The sequence below is a fragment of the Thunnus maccoyii genome, chromosome 18, assembly GCF_910596095.1.
Source record: "Thunnus maccoyii chromosome 18, fThuMac1.1, whole genome shotgun sequence".
Taxonomy (NCBI): Eukaryota; Metazoa; Chordata; class Actinopteri; order Scombriformes; family Scombridae; genus Thunnus; species Thunnus maccoyii.
Genome location: NC_056550.1, coordinates 29,812,898 through 29,839,669, shown reverse-complemented (window position 1 = coordinate 29,839,669; position 26,772 = coordinate 29,812,898). Strand labels below are relative to the sequence as shown.

Genomic DNA, 26,772 nt, shown 5'->3' with positions numbered 1-26,772 from the left:
CATTTTTTATTTATACAGCACTTTTCAAAACATGGTTTCAACGTTCTTTACAAAAGACCAAAAAACCAAAACAACACTGATAGAAAAATCCATGTATTAGTCAAGTAGGTATGGTCATATGTATGTATATATTTGGCGGCAGGGCTTTGAGGGGAACACTATGATATTCATATGGACATCATGGTCATCATGTGGAAGGGAAAGCTCTGTAGAGCTTTGTCTAGGTCTGTTAGAAGTAATCTGGATGCACAATGGATGCACGATACTTATCGCTGATCATTAAAAAAAAAAAAAAAAACAGCTCATAGAAAGACTGCATGCTCTTACTTTGAAATGTGGCAATGATGTCGTCCGCAGGCAATCATATGCTATCTGTGATAGGATTTTTTTTGCAATATTTATGCACAATAATCAATCATTAATAATTTGTGAATTATTAATTATTTTTCCAGAAATTTCAATTTTTGAAATTTTGACTTCTCTTGTGCTCTGCCAAGCATATCCAGTGTGGTTGTGTATTGTATATAGTGTGCACTAGTGGTTGTGTTAGCAGAGAGTTGTTAGCATTTTGCATGCTAGTTGTTTAGCCCCCTAACACAGTAACCAGCTATTACTCACCAGAGGTACTGAAACCACCTCACTAACATACTAACAGGATAGGTTGTAGAGTAATTAGCATAGACACTAACTGGTTGTTACTCACCTAGGTGCTAGAGTCACTATTAGGGTCCTGTCAGGACAAGATAGGTTGCAGTTTTGAGTAACCAACTATGTAAGTCACAAGTCTGCCTCTCACCTGTGCATTTGTGCAGCATTAGCAGTTTTGTATCACACATTGTTAGAGCTGTCATATACTGTGTATTTACTACTAGCAAAATGAGTCACTAGGCACCCCACGTGGCCGGAGCCGTAGCTCCGCAGAGGCCAGACGACCAAGCACAGCAGAGCCAGCTGCAGCACAGCTACCAGGCTGTACTGGAGGAGAACCGCAGGCTGCATGAAGACCGCCTACACTCAGGTACTGAGATACTCTGGTTATAGGATGCCAACAGAACCCTGCGCGCACAGATCCAGTCTCTTCAGAGGAGAGTAGAGGACAGTCACAAAGAAGGCCAGACTGGACAGACGAGCACCGCTGCTGACATGGCCACCCAGGAACCACGTGACATTCCTGACCTCAAAGAGGTCCCTCCTCCCGGCACAACCAGCCGAAGCATGCCCCAAGAAGCCCTACAGGTAAAGGAGCAGATGACCCCAGTCCACCAGGAGATGAAACCTAGTAGCCTAGCGACCCCTGGTGATGCAGTCTCCGACCTCAACAGTCCAGATGACTGCCAAGTGTCTCCATCAGCCCACCCAATGAACACAGGTGCCCCTCACTCTGATGGTGCACCCCCCTCAATCCTCAGCCACACCTCCTTGTCCCTCACAAGCGAAGTTGAAAGCTTCGACTCAGATAGTCAAGATTCACACATCGACAACTATCTCCAGGAAGTCGAACACCACCAGGGTGAGTCACCTCACCTCCCACACCCTGCTAGAGGGCAGGAAGACGACGCCAGAATCCTCGCCAGAACGGGACCTCCCAGGCACCAACCACCTCGCCGGCGGGGTGGGAAACAAAACAGGGGTGATGACCAGACCTTCCTCCTGACTGGACTTTTCCAGCCAATTCTACTCCCTGGATGCATGGAGCAGCCTCCACATTGAAGGGGAGTGGAGCCACCGTGGTAGTGTCCCTGACAGTGAAGCGTAGTGTACTGTACCCACAACCCCAGTATGCACTAACGCTTACTACCACTCCATCCATTGCCATGGTCACTGTCAGTTTGCAGTTTGTTTTCTCCATAATCTTTGTATGCCTTAGATTATATCAGGTTTGAAGTCAGGTGTAACATAGGTGTGTAGGTAAGTCTTTAGATCTGCTTCTACTGCTGCTATGCAACCTTCACAGACACATCTGACATATAGTCTTGGCATTTCACTTCAACTCCAGGTACGACTAGGATTCACACATCTCTTACAGGTACATTCAACACACACAGATCAGACTGGACTCCCTCCTTCCCGTTCAGCACACCAGTCTGCACCATTCCACTGGCGGACTGCAACCTCTTTCATTAGTGAGCTTATTAACCGAACCACCTTTCCTTTTTCCTTTTATTTATTTCATGACCTTTATCTGCTGTGAAGGACACAAGTGATTGGAAAATGTGTTCCAGAGATTTCCTTTGAGAGATGCTGAAAGAAGGCAGTTGTGGTTAATAACAATAAATGTTTGCATCTCAGTGGAAGAGAAAATGTCCGAAAATCAGGTGACGTCACCAGCTGACAACAGCTTTGCTAGTTAAATAACTTAAACATATTAAATTCTATTCTATTCTGTTCTGTTCTGTTCTATTCTATGATGCACAGGCACAAAAGTAGGCCCATGGTGTCTGCTGATATGTGAATTTTTAATCAATACCAAATCTGTCTCATGTTCTGTGTTGCTGTACAGGTTGAAGACATCATGGGAAACACTCATCGCCAGTGCAGCATTGAGGTTGAGAATAAGACCTCTAAGTACATCCTGTGTAACCCATGGTGAGTACATAGTTCAGGTTCTCCCAGTCTGTCTTTTCTTACATTATTTGACCCCATAGACCCTCTCCTAATAATCCTGGGGATATCAGAATCAATATCAACATTGAGTAAATCACAACAACAATTTCTTTCTTATTGTTTCATTTTCTTTCTTTTGAACTGGAATAAAGAATTTGTTCCCACAGTTAATTGAACTGAAATAGTGTACGATGTGCTGTACATGTGTATATAACCAAAAATAATGTCCAACACCAGTCCCTTGATGGGCATTGACGGGTCAAGTAATCATTAAAATGAGATGTTACAGTTTAAAATCAGTGCATATATTAATAAAGCAAGAGCAGCAACCATCAATGACAACAGACAAAACATATCACAAAACATTTTAGCATGAACAAATAATGACTAGTTGGTGTCATGATAACTGGACTTGACTGTTGTAGGAAACATTTTAAAATCCAGAACCTGCTTTGAACTGGCAGGTCGGGAATTTCAGAGGGTTGTGCCTTTAATGGAGAACGCAGTTGATCAAAGGAAGTCTGACAGTGTCTAATTCTAGTTTCCTTCTGGTGTATTTCGGGTGTTAGTGGCAGTATAGTGACGTCTAGTCATGAAAGTGTTGAGGATGGGTGGAGCTAGATGGTGGAGACATTTAAATGTAAGTGTGAGGTTGGAGTAATTAATAAAATGATCAAAACTGAGAAAATTATACTTTTTAGAATATTGTAATGATGAAATCTCAGGTATTTCTTGAACTTTGATAGCTTGGTTAGAAAGGTTTGTTAGTGGTTTAATGCCTGAGACCAAGAGGTTATGCAGTATGAGAGATGTGAAAATATCATTTCATGTATAGATAATAGAGTTGTATGAAATGGTAATCAGTGTCTGATTTGCCTAAAGGTTTGAAGATTCTACCTAACTTTATTATGTTTGTCAAATCTTAGCTGAGGGTCCAAAACAATTCCAAGATACTTAAACTCCTGAACTGTCTCTCGTTCACTGTGTTTTATACTCACTTGTAAAGTGTTTGTGATTGTGATTTTTCTGGCTGAGAAGCACATAGAGACAGTTTTTCAAACATTCAGTGTTTGGCAGGAAGTGTCAGTGTGCCACCTTGCCCGAGCAGTCTGTTAGTTTGGCTGCAGCAACAGTAGTTGTTTTTGCTGCCACAACTAAAACTGTATCATCAGCAAACATTTGTAGCCCAATTCAGAGATGTCATTGACTTTATATTGTGTTAAAAAAATTGTTTTGCTTTGGGTCTGGTTAAAGGTTTATTTTTTCTCTTTTAATGGAGCTAAACTAGCAGTTTCCCTCCGCCTCCAGCTCCACACGTTATGTCTGTATTGAACACTCAAAAATGAATCTATCTGTTGTCTTTTAGTCACTAAAATGTTTCTCTTCTTTCTGTGACCAGTTGGTACACTTACAGTGGATTCTGTAAAACACCTTTTCCACCAACGCTTGACCCCTCTAAATCTGGCAGCGCTCTGTTCATCAAGACTCCTCAGACAGCCTCTGGATCTGTTGGAGTCTTCACCTACGATCTCCTGAATGGATCCACAAATCAAAACAATGGAAAAATAGCTGTCATGTTCTCTAATCCTTTTGATTTCAACCTGTACTCTAACTCGTATGCAGTGGGAGTCTTTGACATGGCCAAAAAATGTGATTGTGGTCTTTATAAGGAGATGTATTACGATGCAGAGAGAAAGTTTGTCAGAGGTAAAGCTGCAGACGGCAGTCTGACTCATGAAAGTAAACTTAATACCATCACAGCCACCATGTCAGACAGTTACCAACCTGACATCAAGGTGCAAGTTCTCAAAATTCCCCGAGATGCCTTTGAATAGGCATAGCGGGGCTTTTAAATGTAAAATAACCAGTTAAACAAAGACTTAATATGTTTTAGAAAGTGTGTCCTGATTTAGTTCCAAAGCTGTCAGAGTGCACGTTATTTTAAACCACAGAGCGCCGAACAGAACATGAAGACAATCAGCAACGTTGTTGAGATGATGAACTGTGACGTTACGTAATGTTTGTTTATTCTTTATACTTTTGATAAAATGTGCATTAAATGGGTATTTAAATGTTCTTACATTATAAATTTGGCTGCAACATAGAACTCAGGTGTTTCTCATCATTTGAAAACATTAACACACATATAATCTGTAACTGGGATTATAACTCACTGGAAATCATCCAAAATTCCCCCGAAACATTTCCTACCTGCTGCAAACCTGTCGGGCCTGATTCTGTCTGCTCTCAAGACTTATCTTCTAGTTTATTCTCACCTTTTTCTCCATGCACTCGATCAATCAATCTATCAATCAGTCAATCAATCCCAGTTGGCCCAGTACGACAGAAAGTGTAGTTTAAATCAAATAAATGAATCTACTCAAATGTTGATATCATCAAACACATTTTATTTTTTACTGAACTGATATTTTAAATCTAAAAACTTAAAAACATGCTGCAGTGACTGGTTCAATACTGGTTAACTGACTGTCACCATTCCCACTCTTTCCAAATGGTTCAGGTCCTTCTGTGTCTGTGACTATCTCTACATGTACAATGTGCCTGTTCTCAGTCACTCAGTCTGTAAGACAAATAAAATCTGAACATGAACGACATGGTCTGAAGTGTGTTTGTTAAATTGACAAAATGCAAATTCAACATCAATGCCAAATGTACAAACTAAGCTAACTATGGAACAAACATATGATAGTGGTCAGTGTTAAATTAAAAAGAGAAAACATGAAATAGACAGTCGCATGAATAAAATTAGTAAAATATATGACTGAACAAGCAAACAATTTAGTGAAATAATTGAGGAAAGTATTAAAACTCATCTCATTGTTATGAAATCTTCATAATTTCATCTTTTATTTTCATATATAGTTCATAACATAGTTTTATTTACACAAGCTGGACTCTCGAAGGCGTGGACCTATCCAGACATTTCTCCATCAGTTTTGATAAACTTTTCTGAACTTTTTGTGAATAATTGGACAATTATGACTATGAGTCACTCATCAGAGTAGGGAAATGGTCAATTCGCCACTTTGGAAACTCTCCTCCTGCTGACTGTGCTATTTGGCTGGGAGAGGTTTTCAAATGTAAACATCAAGGCAAGTTTATTTGTACAGCACATTTCAACAACAAGGCAATTCAAAGTGATTTACATAGAGCATAAAAGGCATTAAAACAGAATATAAAAGCAACACAAATAAAACATATATTTAAATACAATTACAAAGTGTTAAATTTGGAAATAAAAAGAAGCTAAAAAGGAATAAGACAGATAATACAGGAGAATAATAGTAACAGTGCAGTGTAAAATATTAACCCTCAAATTTGGTTTAATAAAAGGCGGCAAACAGAAAAGTCTTCAGCTGTGATTTAAAAGAACTGAGAGTTGCAGCAGACCTGCAGTTTTCTGGGAGTTTGTCCAGATATGTGGAGCATAAAAACTGAACGCTGCTTCTCCATGCTTAGTTTTGACTCTGGAGACAGAGAGCAGACCTGATCCAGACCACCTGAGAGGTCTAGATGGTTCATAACGTAGCAGCAGATCAGAGATGTATTTTGGCCCTAAACCATTCAGTGCTTTAAAATCAGTTGTTTGACAGACAGGAAGTCAGTGTAAAGATCTGAGAACTGGACTGATATGATCCACTTTCTTGGTCTTAGTGAGGACTCGAGCAGCAGCATCTGGATCAGCTGCAGCTGTCTGATGGATTGTTTAGGGAGACCTGTGAAGACAGCGTTACAGTAGTCGAGTCTACTGAAGATAAATGCAGGACCAGTTTTTCCAAATCCTGCTGGGACATAAGTCCTTTAATCCTTGATATATTCTTCAGGTGATAGTAGGCTGACTTTGAAATTGTCTTAATGTGGCTGTTGAAGTTCAGGTCTGAGTCCATGACGACACCAAGATTTCTGGCTTGATTTGTAGTTTTTATCATTATCAATCAATCAATCAATCAATCTTTATTTATATAGCGCCATATCACAACAGAAGTCATCTCAAGGCACTTTTCACATAGAGTAGGTCAAGACCGAACTCTTTAATTTACAGAGACCCAACAATTCCCCCATGAGCAGCACTTGGCGACAGCGGTAAGGAAAAACTCCCCTTTAACGGGTAGAAACCTCAAGCAGAACCCGGCTCTTGGTGGGCGGCCATCTGCTTTGACCAGTTGGGTTGAGAGAGAGAAAGAGAGAGGGAAAGGGGGAGGGGGGACAGAAGAAAAACAATCACAACAACAAACAACAACAAGCACAAGCAGCAACAGCCAGGGAAGGATGCCATCAGGACTGTGAAGGACCACGAAGGTTCGGCCCGGGAGTCAGGTTTTTCTGTGAGATGAGAAAGCACAAAAAACTCCGGGGAAGAAGCAAAGTTAGTGACATGCATTGATGTTACATGAATGCATACAGATGGAGAGGAGGAGGAGGAGAGAGGAGCTCAGTGCATCATGGGAAGTCCCCCAGCAGTCTAGGCCTATAGCAGCATAACTAAGGGCTGATCCAAGGCGAGCCTGGTCGGCCCTAACTATAAGCTTTATCAAAAAGGAAAGTTTTAAGCCTACTCTTAAACATAGAGAGGGTGTCTGCACCCCGGACTGAATCCGGTAGATGGTTCCATAGAAGAGGAGCCTGATAGCTGAAGGCTCTGCCTCCCATTCTACTTTTAAAGACTGTAGGGACCACCAGTAAAAAGACAATTACATCTGATTGACAAGAGCCGTGACACTGTTTACATAAAAGTTGGTAAACTCTTCAAGTAAAGGCGTGGACTGCCCGTCCACCTCAAGGTGTAATTATCAACTGAAGATGAGTGCTGACTTTTAATTGTTCTTCCTCGGCTCCAAAAACAATTACTTCAGTTTTATCTTTGTTTAATTGAAGTTACCTGTTCCTCCAACCTGTTACCTGTTTGTACTTGTCAGTTACCTGTTCCTCCAACCTGTTACCTGTTTCTACCTGCCAGTTACCTGTTCCTCCAACCTGTTACCTGTTTCTACCTGTCAGTTACCTGTTCCTACAACCTGTTACCTGTTCCTACAATCCGTTACCTGTTTCTACCTGTCAGTTACCTGTTCCTACAACCCGTTACCTGTTCCTACAATCCGTTACCTGTTTCTACCTGTCAGTTACCTGTTCCTACAACCTGTTACCTGTTCCTACAATCCGTTACCTGTTTCTACCTGTCAGTTAGCTGTTCCTACAACCTGTTACCTGTTCCTACAATCCGTTACCTGTTTCTACCTGTCAGTTACCTGTTCCTACAACCCGTTACTTGTTTCTACCTGCCAGTTACCTGTTCCTCCAACCTGTTACCTGTTTCTACCTGTCAGTTACCTGTTCCTACAACCTGTTACCTGTTCCTACAATCCGTTACCTGTTTCTACCTGCCAGTTAGCTGTTCCTACAACCCGTTACCTGTTTCTACCTGTCAGTTAGCTGTTCCTACAATCCGTTACGTGTTTCTACCTGCCAGTTAGCTGTTCCTACAACCCGTTACCTGTTTCTACCTGCCAGTTAGCTGTTCCTACAACCCGTTACCTGTTTCTACCTGTCAGTTAGCTGTTCCTACAAACCGTTACCTGTTTCTACCTGTCAGTTAGCTGTTCCTACAATCCGTTACCTGTTTCTACCTGCCAGTTAGCTGTTCCTACAACCCGTTACCTGTTTCTACCTGCCAGTTAGCTGTTCCTACAACCCGTTACCTGTTTCTACCTGTCAGTTAGCTGTTCCTACAACCCGTTACCTGTTTCTACCTGCCAGTTAGCTGTTCCTACAACCCGTTACCTGTTTCTACCTGTCAGTTAGCTGTTCCTACAATCCGTTACCTGTTTCTACCTGTCAGTTAGCTGTTCCTACAATCCGTTACCTGTTTCTACCTGTCAGTTACCTGTTCCTACAATCCGTTACCTGTTCCTACAACCTGTTACCTGTTCCTACAATCCGTTACTTGTTTCTACCTGCCAGTTAGCTGTTCCTACAACCCGTTACCTGTTTCTACCTGTCAGTTAGCTGTTCCTACAACCTGTTACCTGTTCCTACAATCCGTTACCTGTTTCTACCTGTCAGTTACCTGTTCCTACAACCCGTTACCTGTTTCTACCTGCCAGTTAGCTGTTCCTACAACCCGTTACCTGTTTCTACCTGTCAGTTACCTGTTCCTACAACCTGTTACCTGTTCCTACAATCCGTTACCTGTTTCTACCTGCCAGTTAGCTGTTCCTACAACCCGTTACCTGTTTCTACCTGCCAGTTAGCTGTTCCTACAACCCGTTACCTGTTTCTACCTGCCAGTTAGCTGTTCCTACAACCCGTTACCTGTTTCTACCTGTCAGTTAGCTGTTCCTACAATCCGTTACCTGTTTCTACCTGTCAGTTAGCTGTTCCTACAATCCGTTACCTGTTTCTACCTGCCAGTTAGCTGTTCCTACAACCCGTTACCTGTTTCTACCTGCCAGTTAGCTGTTCCTACAACCCGTTACCTGTTTCTACCTGTCAGTTAGCTGTTCCTACAACCCGTTACCTGTTTCTACCTGCCAGTTAGCTGTTCCTACAACCCGTTACCTGTTTCTACCTGTCAGTTACCTGTTCCTACAATCCGTTACCTGTTCCTACAACCTGTTACCTGTTCCTACAATCCGTTACTTGTTTCTACCTGTCAGTTACCTGTTCCTACAACCCGTTACCTGTTTCTACCTGCCAGTTAGCTGTTCCTACAACCCGTTACCTGTTTCTACCTGCCAGTTAGCTGTTCCTACAACCCGTTACCTGTTTCTACCTGTCAGTTAGCTGTTCCTACAATCCGTTACCTGTTTCTACCTGTCAGTTAGCTGTTCCTACAATCCGTTACCTGTTCCTACAACCTGTTACCTGTTCCTACAATCCGTTACCTGTTTCTACCTGCCAGTTAGCTGTTCCTACAACCCGTTACCTGTTTCTACCTGTCAGTTAGCTGTTCCTACAACCCGTTACCTGTTTCTACCTGTCAGTTACCTGTTCCTACAACCTGTTACCTGTTTCTACCTGTCAGTTACCTGTTCCTACAACCTGTTACCTGTTTCTACCTGTCAGTTACCTGTTCCTACAACCTGTTACCTGTTTGTACTTGTCAGTTACCTGTTCCTACAATCTGTTACCTGTTTCTACCTGTCAGTTACCTGTTCCTACAACCTGTTACCTGTTTCTACCTGTCAGTTACCTGTTCCTACAACCTGTTACCTGTTCCTACAATCTGTTACTTGTTTCTACCTGCCAGTTACCTGTTCCTACAACCTGTTACCTGTTTCTACCTGTCAGTTACCTGTTCCTACAATCTGTTACTTGTTTCTACCTGCCAGTTACCTGTTCCTACAACCCGTTACGTGTTTCTACCTGTCAGTTACCTGATCATCGAGAGTAATTTGGGGTTAATAGATGTGATAAATAGAGGACACTCTCTGAACCTGTATGCTGTATGTTGTCTTTTCATCCTAACTGACAGAGAACAGTAAACGTGTTTTGTAGAAGGCAGCGACAGTAGAGAACAGTAAACGTGTTCTATTTAAGGTGGTCTCAGTAGATTTCTGTTCTGTGTGGGTTCAATAGAGGATTGTGGAATTTGTTCAGATCTATTTGAAGTTCGTCTCTCTGCAGCAGAGATCCTGAGAGGATTCATTCATGAGTTGGTTCAGCTGTCTGACCGTAAATGGACGGGATAGGGTCTTTGTGTGACGAGCATTTAAACCCTCACAGAGGAATCTGCTCTGCTATCTCTTCTCTTCTTCTCAGCATTCATCCATTCATCCTTTACTCTCTGATTATACTCTGTCTTTATTTTCTATCAGTTTTTGTGTCAATCTGTCCATCATGGCCCCGAAGAAACCAGAACAAAAGAAGGAAACAATGAAAGTTTCTCCAGAAGCAGAAGCTGCTAAAGAACCAGATTTTGACCCACACAACATCAAGGTTTGTATGTCTGTCTGTCAGTTCTGCAATGCTAACCACATTAAATATTATTATGTAGTAAATGTAACCATCAGCTGACAGCTGTAAACTTATTTAGAAATGTGCAGTGCAGAGTAGAAAGGGATACATACATGTGTAAGTAAAAGTACCTTGAGGAAGTAAAGAACTGCGTATTCAAGTTCTAACAGAAATGTCAACTTGTGTTGGTACAAAGAAGGTTGAAAATGTTTCTTGAATGTATTTGATGTTACAGATTAATTATTAATGCATTTGAGGTTGTAAGGGGCAAATGATTCCAGTATTCTGTTTTATTTTTCAGATTGATTTTGGCCCTGATCAGATTGAGGGTAAAGCTGCACACACACACACGTTTGTACTTCTATACTTGTGAAGATCATCACTGACATAATGAATCCCTGAGACAGACACGATGTGTACTGACCCCGATCGTAACGTTGTCATGTGTGTGTAGAGTTTAAAGAAGCATTCCAGCTGTTTGACAGGACGCCACAGAACCAGCTGAAGATCTCCTTCTCTCAGTGTGGAGACGTGATGAGAGCTCTGGGACAGAATCCAAGCAACGCTGAGGTCCTCCGAGGGTTCAGGGTTGAGGGTCAGGGTTCAGGTTCAGGTTCAGGGTTCAGGGTTAGGGTTCAGGGTTCAAGGTTCAGGGTTCAGGTTCAGGTCCAGGGTTCAGGGTTCAGGGTTCAGGGTTCAGGGTTCAGGTTCAATGTTCAGGGTTCAGGGTTCAGGTTCAGGGTTCAGGGTTCAGAGGTAGGGTTCAGGGTTCAGGGTTCAGGGTTAGGGTTCAGGGTTCAGGGTTCAGGTTCAGGTTCAGGTTCAGGGTTCAGGTTCAGGGTTCAGGTTTAGGGTTCAGGGTTCAGGGTTCAGGTTCAGGGTTCAGGGTTCAGGGTTCAGGGTTCAGGTTCAGGTTCAGGGTTCAGGTCAGGGTTCAGGTTCAGGGTTCAGGGTTCAGGGTCAGGGTTCAGGTTCAGGTTCAGGGTTCAGGGTTCAGGGTTCAGGTCCAGGGTTCAGGTTCAGGGTTCAGAGTTGAGGGTTCAGGGTTAGGGTTCAGGGTTCAAGGTTCAGGGTTCAGGTTCAGGTTCAGGGTTCAGGGTTCAGGGTTCAGGGTTCAGGTTCAAAGTTCAGGGTTCAGGGTTCAGGTTCAGGGTTCAGGGTTCAGAGGTAGGGTTCAGGGTTCAGGGTTCAGGGTTAGGGTTCAGGGTTCAGGTTCAGGTTCAGGTTCAGGGTTCAGGTTCAGGGTTCAGGTTTAGGGTTCAGGGTTCAGGGTTCAGGGTTCAAGTTCAGGGTTCAGGTTCAGGGTTCAGGGTTCAGGGTTCAGGGTTAGGGTTAGGGTTCAGGGTTCAGGGTTCAGGGGACGACGTCGGTCAGACAGATCACAGGAAGTAGAATCTGAACATGAGCGTAACCCAAACTCATAAGAACCAGATCTGCTCTCAATACGCTCTTCTCTCAAAATGCAGAAAGATGTTCAAACAAAAACACAAGATACACGAACACGCTGATACGTTTATATCATATATATATATATATATATATATATATATATATATATATATCATATATATCATCTGGAGAGGCTTGTGGACCAGATGGTCTATCTATTAAACCTTTAAAGGTATTTTCTCCTCCCTCCTGACAAGAATGTTTCAACACTCTTCATCAATCAACAAACGTCCCCGATCACTGCAGCTGCTACTAATGTATTACTGCAGCAAAACAAAGGAACTCTACCTTCCTCAATTTTTTTTGTTATTTACAATTAAGTAGTTATGTCCAATCCAATATATGAGTGGTATGAACATGAATAATTTGGAAAAGATACAACTGAAAACTTCTTATTTAAAGAAGAAAGTTATATGTTATGTTAACATCCCTGCTATCAACAGTAAAACATCCTGGGGGGAAGATTTTGGGTCCCATCTTGATGATGTGATGTGGTGAAACAAATCATCAAACATCCTTTGAGACCCAATATAATATAAACCATAGACTATATACAAAATTTGGTTTATAATATTAATGACTGTATCTGTTGATCTTCTTGCGTTTCTATTCCATGTGGTTATTTATCTATTCTTCCTTTATCTCGAGTCTCAGTTTCAAACTATGTGTTGCTGTTTTTTACATGGTCACTTGATGGCGCTGTTGCCTTGTTGGAGAATTACTCCTGAATTGTTCAATAAAGTTTGGAAGAAACATTTTGTTGAGATGACTGTGTATTACACCGTTAGATGCTGAAACAAATCTCAGATTTAACAAACTTCTCTTTTAATAATCCAGAATTTACAAAAGCCTCCAAAAGTCGGTTTCACACATTTATTGCAGGTGAAACATTTAAACCAAACCCAGAGGAAGTCAAACCCCAAACAGGACTGAAAACTGCAGCCTGTCTTCTTCAGCGAACATACAGGCTGCTGCTGTTTAAGTGTTTGTTCCTTCATCGCCGCCAGCAGTTCAGCTGCTTCTGAAAAGTTTTATTTATATCATTTAAATATAACCACGTGCTCTTGAGCCTTCGTCACAATAAGTTGTTTGTCTTTATTTAATCTATATTTCTTGTTGCTGACTTGTTGCAGACTCACCTTCATCCTACACGACACACTCCTGACCCCTAACCCCTGACCCCTAACCCCTGCCCACTAACCCCCCCCTCCTCGTGCCTAGACGTGACCAGGTGGGTGTGTGGTGCAGATACTGCACGCTCGCTGCAGCTGCATCGGACTCCAGAAAGTGAAACAGGAAACAGAAAATGAGATTGACGTCAACAGATTGAGCCTTCAGAATAAAAGTTGATGATTGTAACATGAGCTATTTTACACATTTAGACACACACACACACACACACACACACACACACACACACACAAACACACACACACACAAACACACAAACACACACACACACACATTGATCTCTACGATTCTGTTGGCAAAGCGACACGATGCCAGCTTTTATTTTGTCGTCACTTTCTGTGGTGTTTGGAAAATGAAAGCGGAGGGACTTACACACACACACACACACACACACACACACTAGACACCAGTTTGATTAGTGATCAGATCTGTGACTGTGAACATTTACATATTTAATAAATATTGAATAAAATAATCAATAACAACAGCAGATAGAAACCAGAGCAGATATGAGTCTCATCTGTTGTTTGAATGGAAAAATGTGAACATAATGAATTATAGAGAAAGTGTTATTTAAACCTGCCTTCTATCTTTAAACTCATGTTGTTATTACAATCAGTCAAAGCTTAAATGTCAATTAGCTGCTTCTTGAAGAACGTCCTTCCTTTGTTTCACCAACATTTGTTGTATTTTATCCTGCTGTTGCTGTTGTCTTGGTTTTATTAAACTGTCGGTTCTGTTTGTGCTGCGTAACATGTGATCAAGGTCTAAAGACACATAAACAAACAAATAAACATATAAATATATAAATATATAAAGAAAGAAAGAAAGAAAGAAAGAAGGAAAGAACTTTCTCTGCTGTGTGGAAAGTGAGAGTTGAAACATGGCGGGAATTTCTGTCTTTCTGTTTTCTGTTTCCTGTCTGCAATAAAAGTCGAGAGCTGCAGCATGTCGGACACACTGAGACGCATCCTACTCTTCTTCATCATCTTCATCAGACACTGAGACATACAGCTCTCCGCAGCATCATCTTCATCATGTTGTTCGTGTTCTTCATCCTCTGCAGCGCCCTGACGCCGGCTCTCTGCTGTGATTGGCTCGATCAACGGTTTAGTCACGTGAACAACAAATGTCTGACTCACCTGAAGCTCATGGTGAGTACTGACACCAGGTCCTGGAGGAGTTTCAAGGGTCCTGGAGTAAGAGTTAGAGGTCCTGGAGGAAGGGTTAGAGGTCCTGGAGGAAGTTTTAGAGGTCCTGGATGAAGGGTTAGAGGTCCTGGAGGAAGAGTTAGAGGTCCTGGAGGAAAGGTTAGAGGTCCTGGAGGAAAGGTTAGAGGTCCTGGAGGAAGGGATAGAGGTCCTGGAGGAAGGGATAGAGGTCCTGGAGGAAAGGTTAGAGGTCCTGGAGGAAGGGATAGAGGTCCTGGAGGAAGGGTTAGAGGTCCTGGAGGAAGAGTTAGAGGTCCTGGAGGAAAGGTTAGAGGTCCTGGAGGAAGGGATAGAGGTCCTGGATGAAGGGATAGAGGTCCTGGATGAAGGGTTAGAGGTCCTGGAGGAAGAGTTAGAGGTCCTGGAGGAAAGGTTAGAGGTCCTGGAGGAAGGGATAGAGGTCCTGGAGGAAGGGATAGAGGTCCTGGAGGAAGGGTTAGAGGTCCTGGTCTTGTTGTATGAGCTAACATTGGTTTTATCTGTTTTGCTAAAGTCAGTCTTACTGTTTAGTTAGTTGTGTTGTTAGTTGTGTTGTTAGTGTGTTGTTAGTTGTGTTGTTAGTGTGTTGTTAGTGTGTTGTTAGTTGTGTTGTTAGTGTGTTGTTAGTGTGTTGTTAGTGTGTTGTTAGTGTGTTGTTAGTTGTGTTGTTAGTGTGTTGTTAGTGTGTTGTTAGTGTGTTGTTAGTGTGTTGTTAGTTGTGTTGTTAGTGTGTTGTTAGTTGTGTTGTTAGTTGTGTTGTTAGTTGTGTTGTTAGTTGTGTTGTTAGTGTGTTGTTAGTTGTGTTGTTAGTGTGTTGTTAGTGTGTTGTTAGTTGCGTTGTTAGTTGTGTTGTTAGTGTGTTGTTAGTGTGTTGTTAGTTGTGTTGTTAGTGTGTTGTTAGTGTGTTGTTAGTTGTGTTGTTAGTGTGTTGTTAGTGTGTTGTTAGTTGTGTTGTTAGTGTGTTGTTAGTTGTGTTGTTAGTGTGTTGTTAGTGTGTTGTTAGTTGTGTTGTTAGTTGTGTTGTTAGTGTGTTGTTAGTGTGTTGTTAGTTGTGTTGTTAGTGTGTTGTTAGTTGTGTTGTTAGTGTGTTGTTAGTTGTGTTGTTAGTGTGTTGTTAGTTGTGTTGTTAGTGTGTTTTCATCTTTAGTGCTAGGAAGCTTTTGTTTTAATTAAATCAGCAAAGATTCACTAACACATAAAATCGTTGTATATTTATTGGTGTTTGTGTTTAACACACAGCTGAGTCACTGTGCTGATGTTTCAGGGCGATCCGCTGACTGAGGAGGAGAGTCCAGTTCCCTTTCCATACGATCTCTACCAAAGCATGAGGAACACACAGGTACTGTCACACACACTGACTGCTTCACCTGTATGTTACTATTCACACATTAACATACAAACATCTAAACACAATTTTTTTCTTCATTGACATAAAACAATCACAAGTTCTTCTTCCACAACATAATATATAAAATATGAAAATATTCATCTCAAAGTTTGATGATTAACCTCCAGTTGTTGCATAAATAGCACAAATACCAGAAACCTTTACATAATCCCTCGATGTCACAGTTATTAAACACCTGATCCACCAGAATAATGTGGTTTTGGAACCAAGATTCAAAAAAAGACGGACTTGTGTTCATAAATATGTCCTTATTGTTTCATGTGAAATTTGTAGTAAACAAACAAACTGTTACGCTGATGACACTCTGCTCTGTCAGCCAATCAGAGAGCCAGGATTCACAGCTGTCTGTCTCTGTCCAGGTGTTGGAGTCCCAGCTGTTGTTCATCAGAGACAGTCTGAAGCTTATTTCTGATCTCTATCACCACGGCAACCGCTCCTCCGCTGCCTGGAATACCAACGAGGAGACCAACTTCCTGATCACCATCGACAGACAGAACGAGGAGCTCAACAAATGCGTGAGTACTCAAATACTTACAAAAATACTTTAAACACTTTAACTCCTGTCAGCAGTTTGACTTCACCTGAAGCTTTAAGTGAGACTGTCAGAGTTTCAGCTTCAGGTTTTACTGCAGAATTAAACTGGGAACTGTTTTTGTTTTCAGGTTTCGATTGAAAAACCAGTTAAAGTCCTGCTGAGAAAATACTACAAGAGACTGGAAAAAAGCACTCTGCACCGTACGGTAAGTACAAGTCCTGATGTAGTACTGTGTGTACTGACTGTAGTACTGTGTGTACTGACTGTAGTACTGAGTGTACTGACTGTAGTACTGTGTGTACTGACTGTAGTACTGAGTGTACTGACTGTAGTACTGAGTGTACTGACTGTAGTACTGTGTGTACTGACTGTAGTACTGTGTGTACTGACTGTAGTACTGAGTGTACTGACTGTAGTACTGTGTGTACTAACTGTAGTATTGTGTGTACTGAGTGTACTAACTGTAGTACTGTGTACTGCATGCAGGGGGGCGGTACTGCGTACTGGGAGCTGATCAGGATGGAAACTAAACGGCACCTGGACCAGTTGGAGATGCTGGTCTCCATCATCACCAGCAGGAGGCGCTCTGCAGCGTCTCCACACTAACTGTCTGTTTCATGTTCATCATGTTTCTCTGTGAGAACACTGATATTTTATTTATTTATTTGTTTATTTATTTACTTTATTTACTATTTATTTACTATTTATTGTCTTCTGACAGTTTTGTATTTAAAGACATTTTGTATGATTTTACTTGAAAACATAAAACTGGAAACATTTTACAAACTGACACAATAAAGACGTTTTTTGCAGCTCTGTTTAATATGTTTTTAATGTTTAGTGATCAAAGCACGTTGCAGCAGTCGGGTGATGCGTATTCATGTTAGATGATGTCTGGAGTGATCATCACACTGCAGTGAGCTCTCTGACAGGTGACATCATTCTCTAACTAGCCAGTCTCAGCCAATCAGACAGCAGATACTCTGCAGCTCCAACATCATCACTGTTTATCAGGTTCCATGATGCTGATGGTACAAACAACATGTGTTGGACAGAAAAAACATCCTGAGGATTTATCTGTTCTTAGAGTCTGACCAATAGTGGAGCTGCTCATATAAAGTCTGTCCTAAGGGTGGCGCTGGAGGAAAGATGGTGGAGTCATGAACATCTGGGGGTTGATCTCATGTATGTATAATACGAGCTGGATACGCCTCCGCCGCTCAGCCTTGCAGCCAGTTTCTCCCAGTGGTCGCTGGTGGTATTACAGTGAAAACCTCCCAGCAGCCCAAACAGCATTTTCTCCATAGACCTCCATTAGACTGGCAGACTGGATCATCTTATAATTACAGCTGTCTTATATTAAAGCAGGTTCAGGCCTTAATATAAAATGGTGCGATAAAAAACAAAGCGCTGAAAGACTGTCCATCAGTCAGGTGAATCATCCTGAACTTCTGTGAATCCAAAAAGCTAAAAGAAAACTCATTGAATCAGGAATAAAAAGTCCTCAGACAGTATTCTGTATATGCAGACACTGAAGACAGTCATAAGTTTCTCACTTCAAGGTGAAGTCAGTGACTTTCAATAAGCTGTTCCTCAGTCTTTGACCTTCCTGTTTTTCTAACCACAACCAGAGTGACATTTTATCTCAGCAGCTGCAGACAAACAGAAAGAGAAACTAAATGAGATTTGAAAGTGAGCGTGGGAATGAACTCTTGTCTCTCTCATGGTGTTCTGATTGTAAGATTAACTGAGTCTGAGATTGTCAATTTTAGAGACCCTTTCACACTGTCACTACAACACATATTTTCCTTTAAACCCACACATACCCACAGTGGGCCTGCATGGGCATGTTTGCTGAGTCAGGGATGAATTGCAATTGGCTGACTGGAAGAGATCAGTTTCCCCCATTGGTAGGAGCAGGAAAGTTAATCATTAAATAGAAAAGAATAGGCCAAAAAAAAAAAACTAAGAAAAAAAACTTGTTCAGAGAATGGAGTCCGATGCTGGGGTGAGAAACTGGAGTCTGGATCTTGTAGTGATGATTGAATCGGGCCGGTCCAGATTTGAAAAGTTCCCATTGGAAGAGAGCTGCTGGTTTAGGCTTTCCTTGTTTGATCCTTAACTCATGACCCTACATGTCTGAAGTTTCACTCCTATTGTTCTGAATCACATCTTCAGACTAGCAAAATGCAAGCTTTCCACCTGCATGGCAGAAAGCAAGATTTATTTATTTTATTGTATTTATTTTTTGGGACAGTGTGCAGTTTTTAACATTAAAGATGCACTGCACTGGAGTCAGCTCAAAGCTAATTTACATCCGCAGTCCCCCGACAATCAAAACATACAACAGCACAACAACAAACAGTACAAAGCAAAAAACACACAGAACACAAAATACAAAATACAAAATACAAAGTTACACTCAACAGCACATCACATACACCCACAATGTCAATGAATAATTAATAATGTAAACTGTAAAGCAAGACTACCTGCACTGAGGAGACGACCATAGATGGAGTTTAGATTCTGCAGTAGAACTGCAGCTCTTCATATCATCAGGTAGGACGTTCACTGAGTTGTGGCTTCACAGAGGAAGCTGACTGTCCAAATGCAGTGTGATGAAATGGTACAATCTTGTATAGAGGATATTCTGGAGGATCTAATAGAACTTACTGAGCGAGTGAAGACGAAGTCACATAGTGGAGGAGGACAAAGATAAAAACAAGAAGAAACCAGCAGCCAGCACAAAGTCAGCCTAGAGTCTCAGATAAGAAGACTCTGTTTTAACGTTTTGGTCTGCCTGCCCAGAAGGTGCATCCTGGGGGAGCAGAGTCAGCCCCCTCCTGTCTATGGACAGGCAGGTACAGTTCCTGAATGTGGTTATTCTTTTAATCAAAGTAAAGAACATTTAACAATTGCATGATTCCCAATTTTACATCTTTGATAGTATCTTTAGTGTTCTGAGAGTGAAACAAGCAGCATGGTACTAAACATGATGATAGTGTTATCAAGGATGATGGAATTATGTTGGTTGTATATTTCTTGGCTAAAGACAGTGGAATAAAAGTCTAACTAAAGCTCGTAATAACACACATATGATATACACACATCATCAACACATCACATCAACATACAATATTAATTGTCCTTAGACAAGACTACATTTCAGAGTGTGTGTGTGTGTGTGTGTGTTTGTTCTGGTAAATGTCTGTGAGTGTCTATATTTCACTGGAGAATGACATGTTAGCAGCAAGTTCAATCAATCAATCAATCAATTTTTATTTATATAGCACCAAATCACAACAAAAGTCATCTCAGGGCACTTTTCACATAGAGCAGGTCAAGACCGAACTCTGTAATTTACAGAGACCCAACAGTTCCCCCATGAGCAGCAGCAGGAAAAACTCCCCTTTAACGGGTAGAAACCTCAAGCAGACCCCGGCTCTTGGTGGGCGGCCATCTGCTTTGACCGGTTGGGTTGAGAGAGAGAGGGAGAAAGAGGGGGGGGGGGGGGGGAGACAGAAGAACAACAATCATAACAATAACAATAAGTATAAGCAGCAACAGCCAGGGAAGGATGCCATCAGGACTGTGAAGGACCGCGAAGGCTCGGCCCAGAACCCAGGGGTTCCTGTGAGATGAGAAAGCACAAAAAACTCCGGAGAAGAAGCAAAGTTAGTGACATGCATTGATGTTACATGAATGCATACAGATGGAGAGGAGGAGGAGGAGAGAGGAGCTCAGTGCATCATGGGAAGTCCCCCAGCAGTCTAGGCCTATAGCAGCATAACTAAGGGCTGATCCAAGGCGAGCCTGGTCGGCCCTAACTATAAGCTTTATCAAAAAGGAAAGTTTTAAGCCTACTCTTAAACATAGAGAGGGTGTCTGCACCCCGGACCCAATCTGGAAGATGGTTCCACAGGAGAGGAGCCTGATAGCTGAAGGCTCTGCCTCCCATTCTACTTTTAAAGACTGTAGGAACCACCAGTAAGCCTGCATACTGGGAGCACAGTGTTCTAGTGGGATAATACGGTACTATGAGCTCTTCAAGATATGATGGTGCCTGACCATTAAGGGCTTTGTAAGTTAGGAGAAGGATTTTAAATTCTATTCTAAATTTAACAGGAAGCCAATGTAGCGAAGCTAAAATGGGAGAAATGTGATCTCTTTTTCTAGTTTTAGTCAGAACACGTGCAGCTGCATTCTGGACCAGCTGGAGAGTCTTTAGAGACTTGTTAGAGCAGCCTGATAATAAGGAATTGCAATAATCCAGCCTAGAAGTAACAAATGCGTGAACTAGTTTTTCTGCATCTTTTAGGGACAGGATGTGATTTTTGTGATATTACGTAAGTGAAAAAAGGCAGTCCTTGAGATTTGATTTATGTGGGAGTTAAAGGACATATCCTGATCAAAGATAACTCCCAGATTCCTTACGGTGGTGCTGGAGGCCAGGGTAATGCCATCCAGAGTAGCTTTATCATTAGATAATGTGTTTCTAAGGTGTTTAGGGCCAAACACAATAACTTCAGTTTTATCTGAATTTAGTAGCAGAAAATTGCAGGTCATCCAGGTCTTTATGTCGTTAAGGCATGTTTGGAGTTTGTTTAACTGATTGGTTTCATCAGGCTTCATTGATAAATATAATTGGGTATCATCTGCATAACAATGAAAATCTAACTTTTGCCTTCATGGAGGATTCATCATTAACATGTACAAACTGAAATCGGTCTGATAAATAGGATTTAAACCAGCTTAATGCAGTTCCTTTAATGCCAATTAAATGTTTCAGTCTCTGCAAAAGGATTTGATGATCAATTGTGTCGAATGCAGCACTAAGATCTAACAGGACAAGTATAGAGACAAATCCTTTGTCCGATGCAGTTAGGAGGTCATTAGTGACTTTCACCAGTGCTGTCTCTGTGCTATGATGCCTCTAAATCCTGACTGAAAATCCTCAAATAAACTATTGTTATGTAGAAAGTCACATAACTGATTAGAGACTGCTTTCTCAAGGATCTTAGAGAGAAATGGAAGGTTAGATATAGGTCTATAATTGGCTAAAACACCTGAATCAAGAGTAGGCTTCTTAAGAAGAGGTTTAATTACAGCTACTTTAAAAGTAGAATGGGAGGCAGAGCCTTCAGCTATCAGGCTCCTCTTCTATGGAACCATCTACCGGATTCAGTCCGGGGTGCAGACCCCCTCTCTATGTTTAAGAGTAGGCTTAAAACTTTTCTTTTTGATAAAGCTTATAGTTAGGGCCGACCAGGCTCGCCTTGGATCAGCCCTTAGTTATGCTGCTATAGGCCTAGACTGCTGGGGGACTTCCCATGATGCACTGAGCTCCTCTCTCCTCCTCCTCCTCTCCATCTGTATGCATTCATGTAACATCAATGCATGTCACTAACTTTGCTTCTTCCCCGGAGTTTTTTGTGCTTTCTCATCTCACAGGAACCTTCACAGTCCTGATGGCATCCTTCCCTGGCTATTGATGCTAATGCTTGTTGTTATTGTTATGATTGTTGTTATTCTGTCCCCCCTCCCCCTTTCCCTCTTTCTCTCTCTCTCTCAACCCAACCGGTCAAAGCAGATGGCCGCCCACCAAGAGCCGGGTTCTGCTTGAGGTTTCTACCTGTTAAAGGGGAGTTTTTCCTTACCGCTGTCGCCAAGTGCTGCTCATGGGGGAATTGTTGGGTCTCTGTAAATTAAAGAGTTCGGTCTTGACCTGCTCTATGTGAAAAGTGCCTTGAGATGACTTTTGTTGTGATATGGCGCTATATAAATAAAAATTGATTGATTGATTGATTGATTGATAACTATGTAATCACTTTTGAATCCACTCTTATAACCATGCTCATTTATGATGATTTTGATGTTGATTTGATTTGTCCTGTATTACGAATGTCCTAATCAATTACACATTTAGTCCTCACAATACCTTTTTCTATATTTTTGATATTTGTTTCACAAAGTATAAACGGGGGAAAAATCCATGTATTAGTCAAGTAGGTATGGTCATATGTATGTATATATTTGGCGGCAGGGCTTTGAGGGGAACACTATGATATTCATATGGACATCATGGTCATCATGTGGAAGGGAAAGTTCTGTAGAGCTTTGTCTAGGTCTGTTAGAAGGAATCTGTAAACAACTAAAGGTGCCTCCCAAGGGCATCAATATACACCAGTGACTTTCCTTTGTCTTGTCAGAATTCTTCACGGAGACTCTGCGGACTCTCTGTGTCTGCAACATATGTTCTGTTTGAATTAAAGAGACGCTTGACTTCAACCAACCTCAGTCTATTTGGTAATTATTACCTGTCAAACACTGATAAAGTTAATATCAAATCTGTGTTTAAGCAGTGTCTTGTGTCTCTGTGTCTTGGAAATGTTGGGGGATTTTCACAGTTAAACATTAACAGCACAATACTTAGATCACAGTGGTTTCACTATGACTTACAGGTGTAATACTTTAATATGTGATTCTGAAACAGCCAATAGAAAGACAGGAAAACTGTTTCCTCCTCTCTTCTGGTATAAATATGTAAACCTGAACACTGAATGTCAGACGAGACTTTTCTGAACACAACTAAGAAGGTAAGACGACAAATTTAAATGTTCACTTTCTACATTATTTCTCCAAAAACATTTACTTTGCTATATTGCAAATGATATTTTAGTAATCCCAGAATCAGTTTTCATGAATGTTGTTATCTGGTGGAGTTTGAGGTCAATTGATCAATCAATCAGTCAAGTGCGCACTGCACACTTCTGGTATCTTCATGGCCAGGTGCACCAGCGCAAATGTGACACACTTGGATTAGAGATCAGACAGATAATTATCATATATTATAAATGGTGAATAACAGGCTGTGACATTGTAGCCAATCACATTTGCTACTTTCATCCCCTGTAAACACAGAGCTTTCTCCATCATGACGCACTGATAGTTTGTCCCGTGGTGAGTTTACCGTAGAGGTGAACTGCTGGGAGGAGACACAAGGAGAGTTGTTGGTGTTTGTGTGGGATCTGATGAGGTGGAGATGAAATATAAGCTGAGACAGAATCTTTTAGTAAAACATAGTTTATGTTGATAACCAGCTGCACTGATTGTCTGATTATTTTTACGTTTACAAACAGATTTGTAAAATGCAAATCAAAGGTGCCTTTATTAAGGTAACATTGATTAATTACTTTGTGTGATTAATTTTATCATTCTTTTAATTTACACAATTTACACAGGATTCACGTTTTACTTTGCTGTTAATATTCTTTTTATTTTATCCTTAGTTGTGTCACACCTTATAAAGTTGGTTTGGATATGAGCTACAAACTATGATGACATTTCTGAGACATCACTGCTGACAATGATTTACAGTCCATGTGATGCATGTAGGAGTAAAGTCATATTAAACCAAGAATACAATCAATCTGATTAAAAAACAAGAATATGTATCGTTCTGGGTTGTTTCAGTTACTTGTTGGTTGCAAAGATGGTAGTATATTTTCTATTAAAACCGAACACATTGTCGCATTGCCAAATCCTCAAAGACTTTATTGTCAATGTAATGGAAAAAGTAGCACAGGTGTAAATCGATGATGATGGAAAAAACACCAAGTAATGAAAAATAATAATATTAAACCTCAGCAATTAAACCTCCCACAAATCTATTTGGGTTAAATGCAGTCAGGTAGTAGTGCATCATTGGGACAATTCCAGTGCTATCGATGTGATATGGTCTCCTATTGACTATACTAATAAGCACAAATTTTGCATTCTTGAGGCAATTTGCATATATTTCATGACACCATTTCAGAAATCACCTACTCACTAAAGAATCCTCTCTGCTTTAACAAAAGGTGATCTTTCCTTTGAAGTAGTTGCCTGTGTTTTGTGTATATGTTAACTTTATCTTGTGGCTTATGTTTTTATTGTTTGTATGTTTTATGTTCTTTTAGCTTTTATTCTTGTGAAGCACTTTGTGAATTTTCTTTCTGTGAAAGGTGCTATACTAAATAAACTTATAATATAAATTAGATTTATGTTAATATAAATAAAAGTATTATTATTAGTAGTAGTTCTATCTCCTACAACAATGTTGAGTCATTAAGTACATTAAGATGGTCTTGATGTCCACTATAATTGACATTCATAAAAGGACTATTATTTCAAAACACAAATATCATATAATTTAACTGCTCTCAAAACTAAATATATTATTCCTGACAAGTTAATAAACAAGAACAAATATGATTATCATAGTTTAAAAAAACACTAGATAAACAATATTTAATTTACCTCTCCTCTCTCCATAAAATGTGCTTACTGCTATGTTCTCAGCATCCCAGCCTATAACATGACATGTCACTGGAAAGCCCAAGATGTCCTCTTTACAATACAGCAGGGACTAATAGAGTAGCTAAAAAGAGTAAAATGATTTTGAACAAAATGTCCAGTACAGAGGACACAAGTCAATGGGCTGAGTCTCAGGATGACAGAACAAAGGGTCTGCAGGATTCTTATCATGACCCAGAAAACAAATATAATCTGATGTATATTTTAGATGACAGAACTTGTTCTACAAGATGCGTCTGTGTTAATGTGCTGAGATGAGAAGAAACCTGCAGTCTGTGATGTCAGACACTTTATCATTTTAAGAGTTGAACAAACAACTGATGCTTTCATTCTACTGCTGTGGACGACCTCAAAATCAACATCACTGCTTCTCTGTTCAGACTTAAAATGTCATGTCTACATCTTCTGACCTGAAAGTTGATGATGTCTGTCTCTCCGGTTCAGATGAAGTTGAAGAAAAAATCCTTACATTTTTTATTTATACAGCACTTTTCAAAACATGGTTTCAACGTTCTTTACAAAAGACCAAAAAACCAAAACAACACTGATAGAAAAATCCATGTATTAGTCAAGTAGGTATGGTCATATGTATGTATATATTTGGCGGCAGGGCTTTGAGGGGAACACTATGATATTCATATGGACATCATGGTCATCATGTGGAAGGGAAAGCTCTGTAGAGCTTTGTCTAGGTCTGTTAGAAGTAATCTGGATGCACAATGGATGCACGATACTTATCGCTGATCATTAAAAAAAAAAAAAAAACAGCTCATAGAAAGACTGCATGCTCTTACTTTGAAATGCGGCAATGATGTCGTCCGCAGGCAATCATATGCTATCTGTGATAGGATTTTTTTTGCAATATTTATGCACAATAATCAATCATTAATAATTTGTGAATTATTAATTATTTTTCCAGAAATTTCAATTTTTTAAATTTTGACTTCTCTTGTGCTCTGCCAAGCATATCCAGTGTGGTTGTGTATTGTATACAGTGTGCACTAGTGGTTGTGTTAGCAGAGAGTTGTTAGCATTTTGCATGCTAGTTGTTTAGCCCCCTAACACAGTAACCAGCTATTACTCACCAGAGGTACTGAAACCACCTCACTAACATACTAACAGGATAGGTTGTAGAGTAATTAGCATAGACACTAACTGGTTGTTACTCACCTAGGTGCTAGAGTCACTATTAGGGTCCTGTCAGGACAAGATAGGTTGCAGTTTTGAGTAACCAACTATGTAAGTCACAAGTCTGCCTCTCCCCTGTGCATTTGTGCAGCATTAGCAGTTTTGTATCACACATTGTTAGAGCTGTCATATACTGTGTATTTACTACTAGCAAAATGAGTCACTAGGCACCCCACGTGGCCGGAGCCGTAGCTCCGCAGAGGCCAGACGACCAAGCACAGCAGAGCCAGCTGCAGCACAGCTACCAGGCTGTACTGGAGGAGAACCGCAGGCTGCATGAAGACCGCCTACACTCAGGTACTGAGATACTCTGGTTATAGGATGCCAACAGAACCCTGCGCGCACAGATCCAGTCTCTTCAGAGGAGAGTAGAGGACAGTCACAAAGAAGGCCAGACTGGACAGACGAGCACCGCTGCTGACATGGCCACCCAGGAACCACGTGACATTCCTGACCTCAAAGAGGTCCCTCCTCCCGGCACAACCAGCCGAAGCATGCCCCAAGAAGCCCTACAGGTAAAGGAGCAGATGACCCCAGTCCACCAGGAGATGAAACCTAGTAGCCTAGCGACCCCTGGTGATGCAGTCTCCGACCTCAACAGTCCAGATGACTGCCAAGTGTCTCCATCAGCCCACCCAATGAACACAGGTGCCCCTCACTCTGATGGTGCACCCCCCTCAATCCTCAGCCACACCTCCTTGTCCCTCACAAGCGAAGTTGAATGCTTTGACTCAGATAGTCAAGATTCACACATCGACAACTATCTCCAGGAAGTCGAACACCACCAGGGTGAGTCACCTCACCTCCCACACCCTGCTAGAGGGCAGGAAGACGACGCCAGAATCCTCGCCAGAACGGGACCTCCCAGGCACCAA

The 26,772-nt window shown here is 41.2% G+C and overlaps 2 protein-coding genes across 2 annotated transcripts; both read left to right on the top strand.

Moving 5' to 3' along the window:
* The first annotated feature begins 2,300 nt into the window (after window positions 1–2,300).
* On the top strand, window positions 2,301–5,763 carry LOC121883552 (DELTA-sagatoxin-Srs1a-like). The gene is made up of 3 exons (XM_042391853.1): window positions 2,301–2,315; window positions 2,501–2,586; window positions 4,004–5,763. The coding sequence occupies exons 1-3, from the start codon at window positions 2,301–2,303 to the stop codon at window positions 4,437–4,439; spliced, it is 537 nt and encodes a 178-aa protein (XP_042247787.1). The 3' UTR covers window positions 4,440–5,763.
* An 8,283-nt stretch (window positions 5,764–14,046) lies between these two features.
* Window positions 14,047–17,016, top strand: LOC121883551 (interferon a3-like). The gene is made up of 5 exons (XM_042391852.1): window positions 14,047–14,372; window positions 15,673–15,747; window positions 16,176–16,331; window positions 16,479–16,556; window positions 16,838–17,016. The coding sequence occupies exons 1-5, from the start codon at window positions 14,256–14,258 to the stop codon at window positions 16,955–16,957; spliced, it is 546 nt and encodes a 181-aa protein (XP_042247786.1). The 5' UTR covers window positions 14,047–14,255; the 3' UTR covers window positions 16,958–17,016.
* Window positions 17,017–26,772: the final 9,756 nt, after the last annotated feature.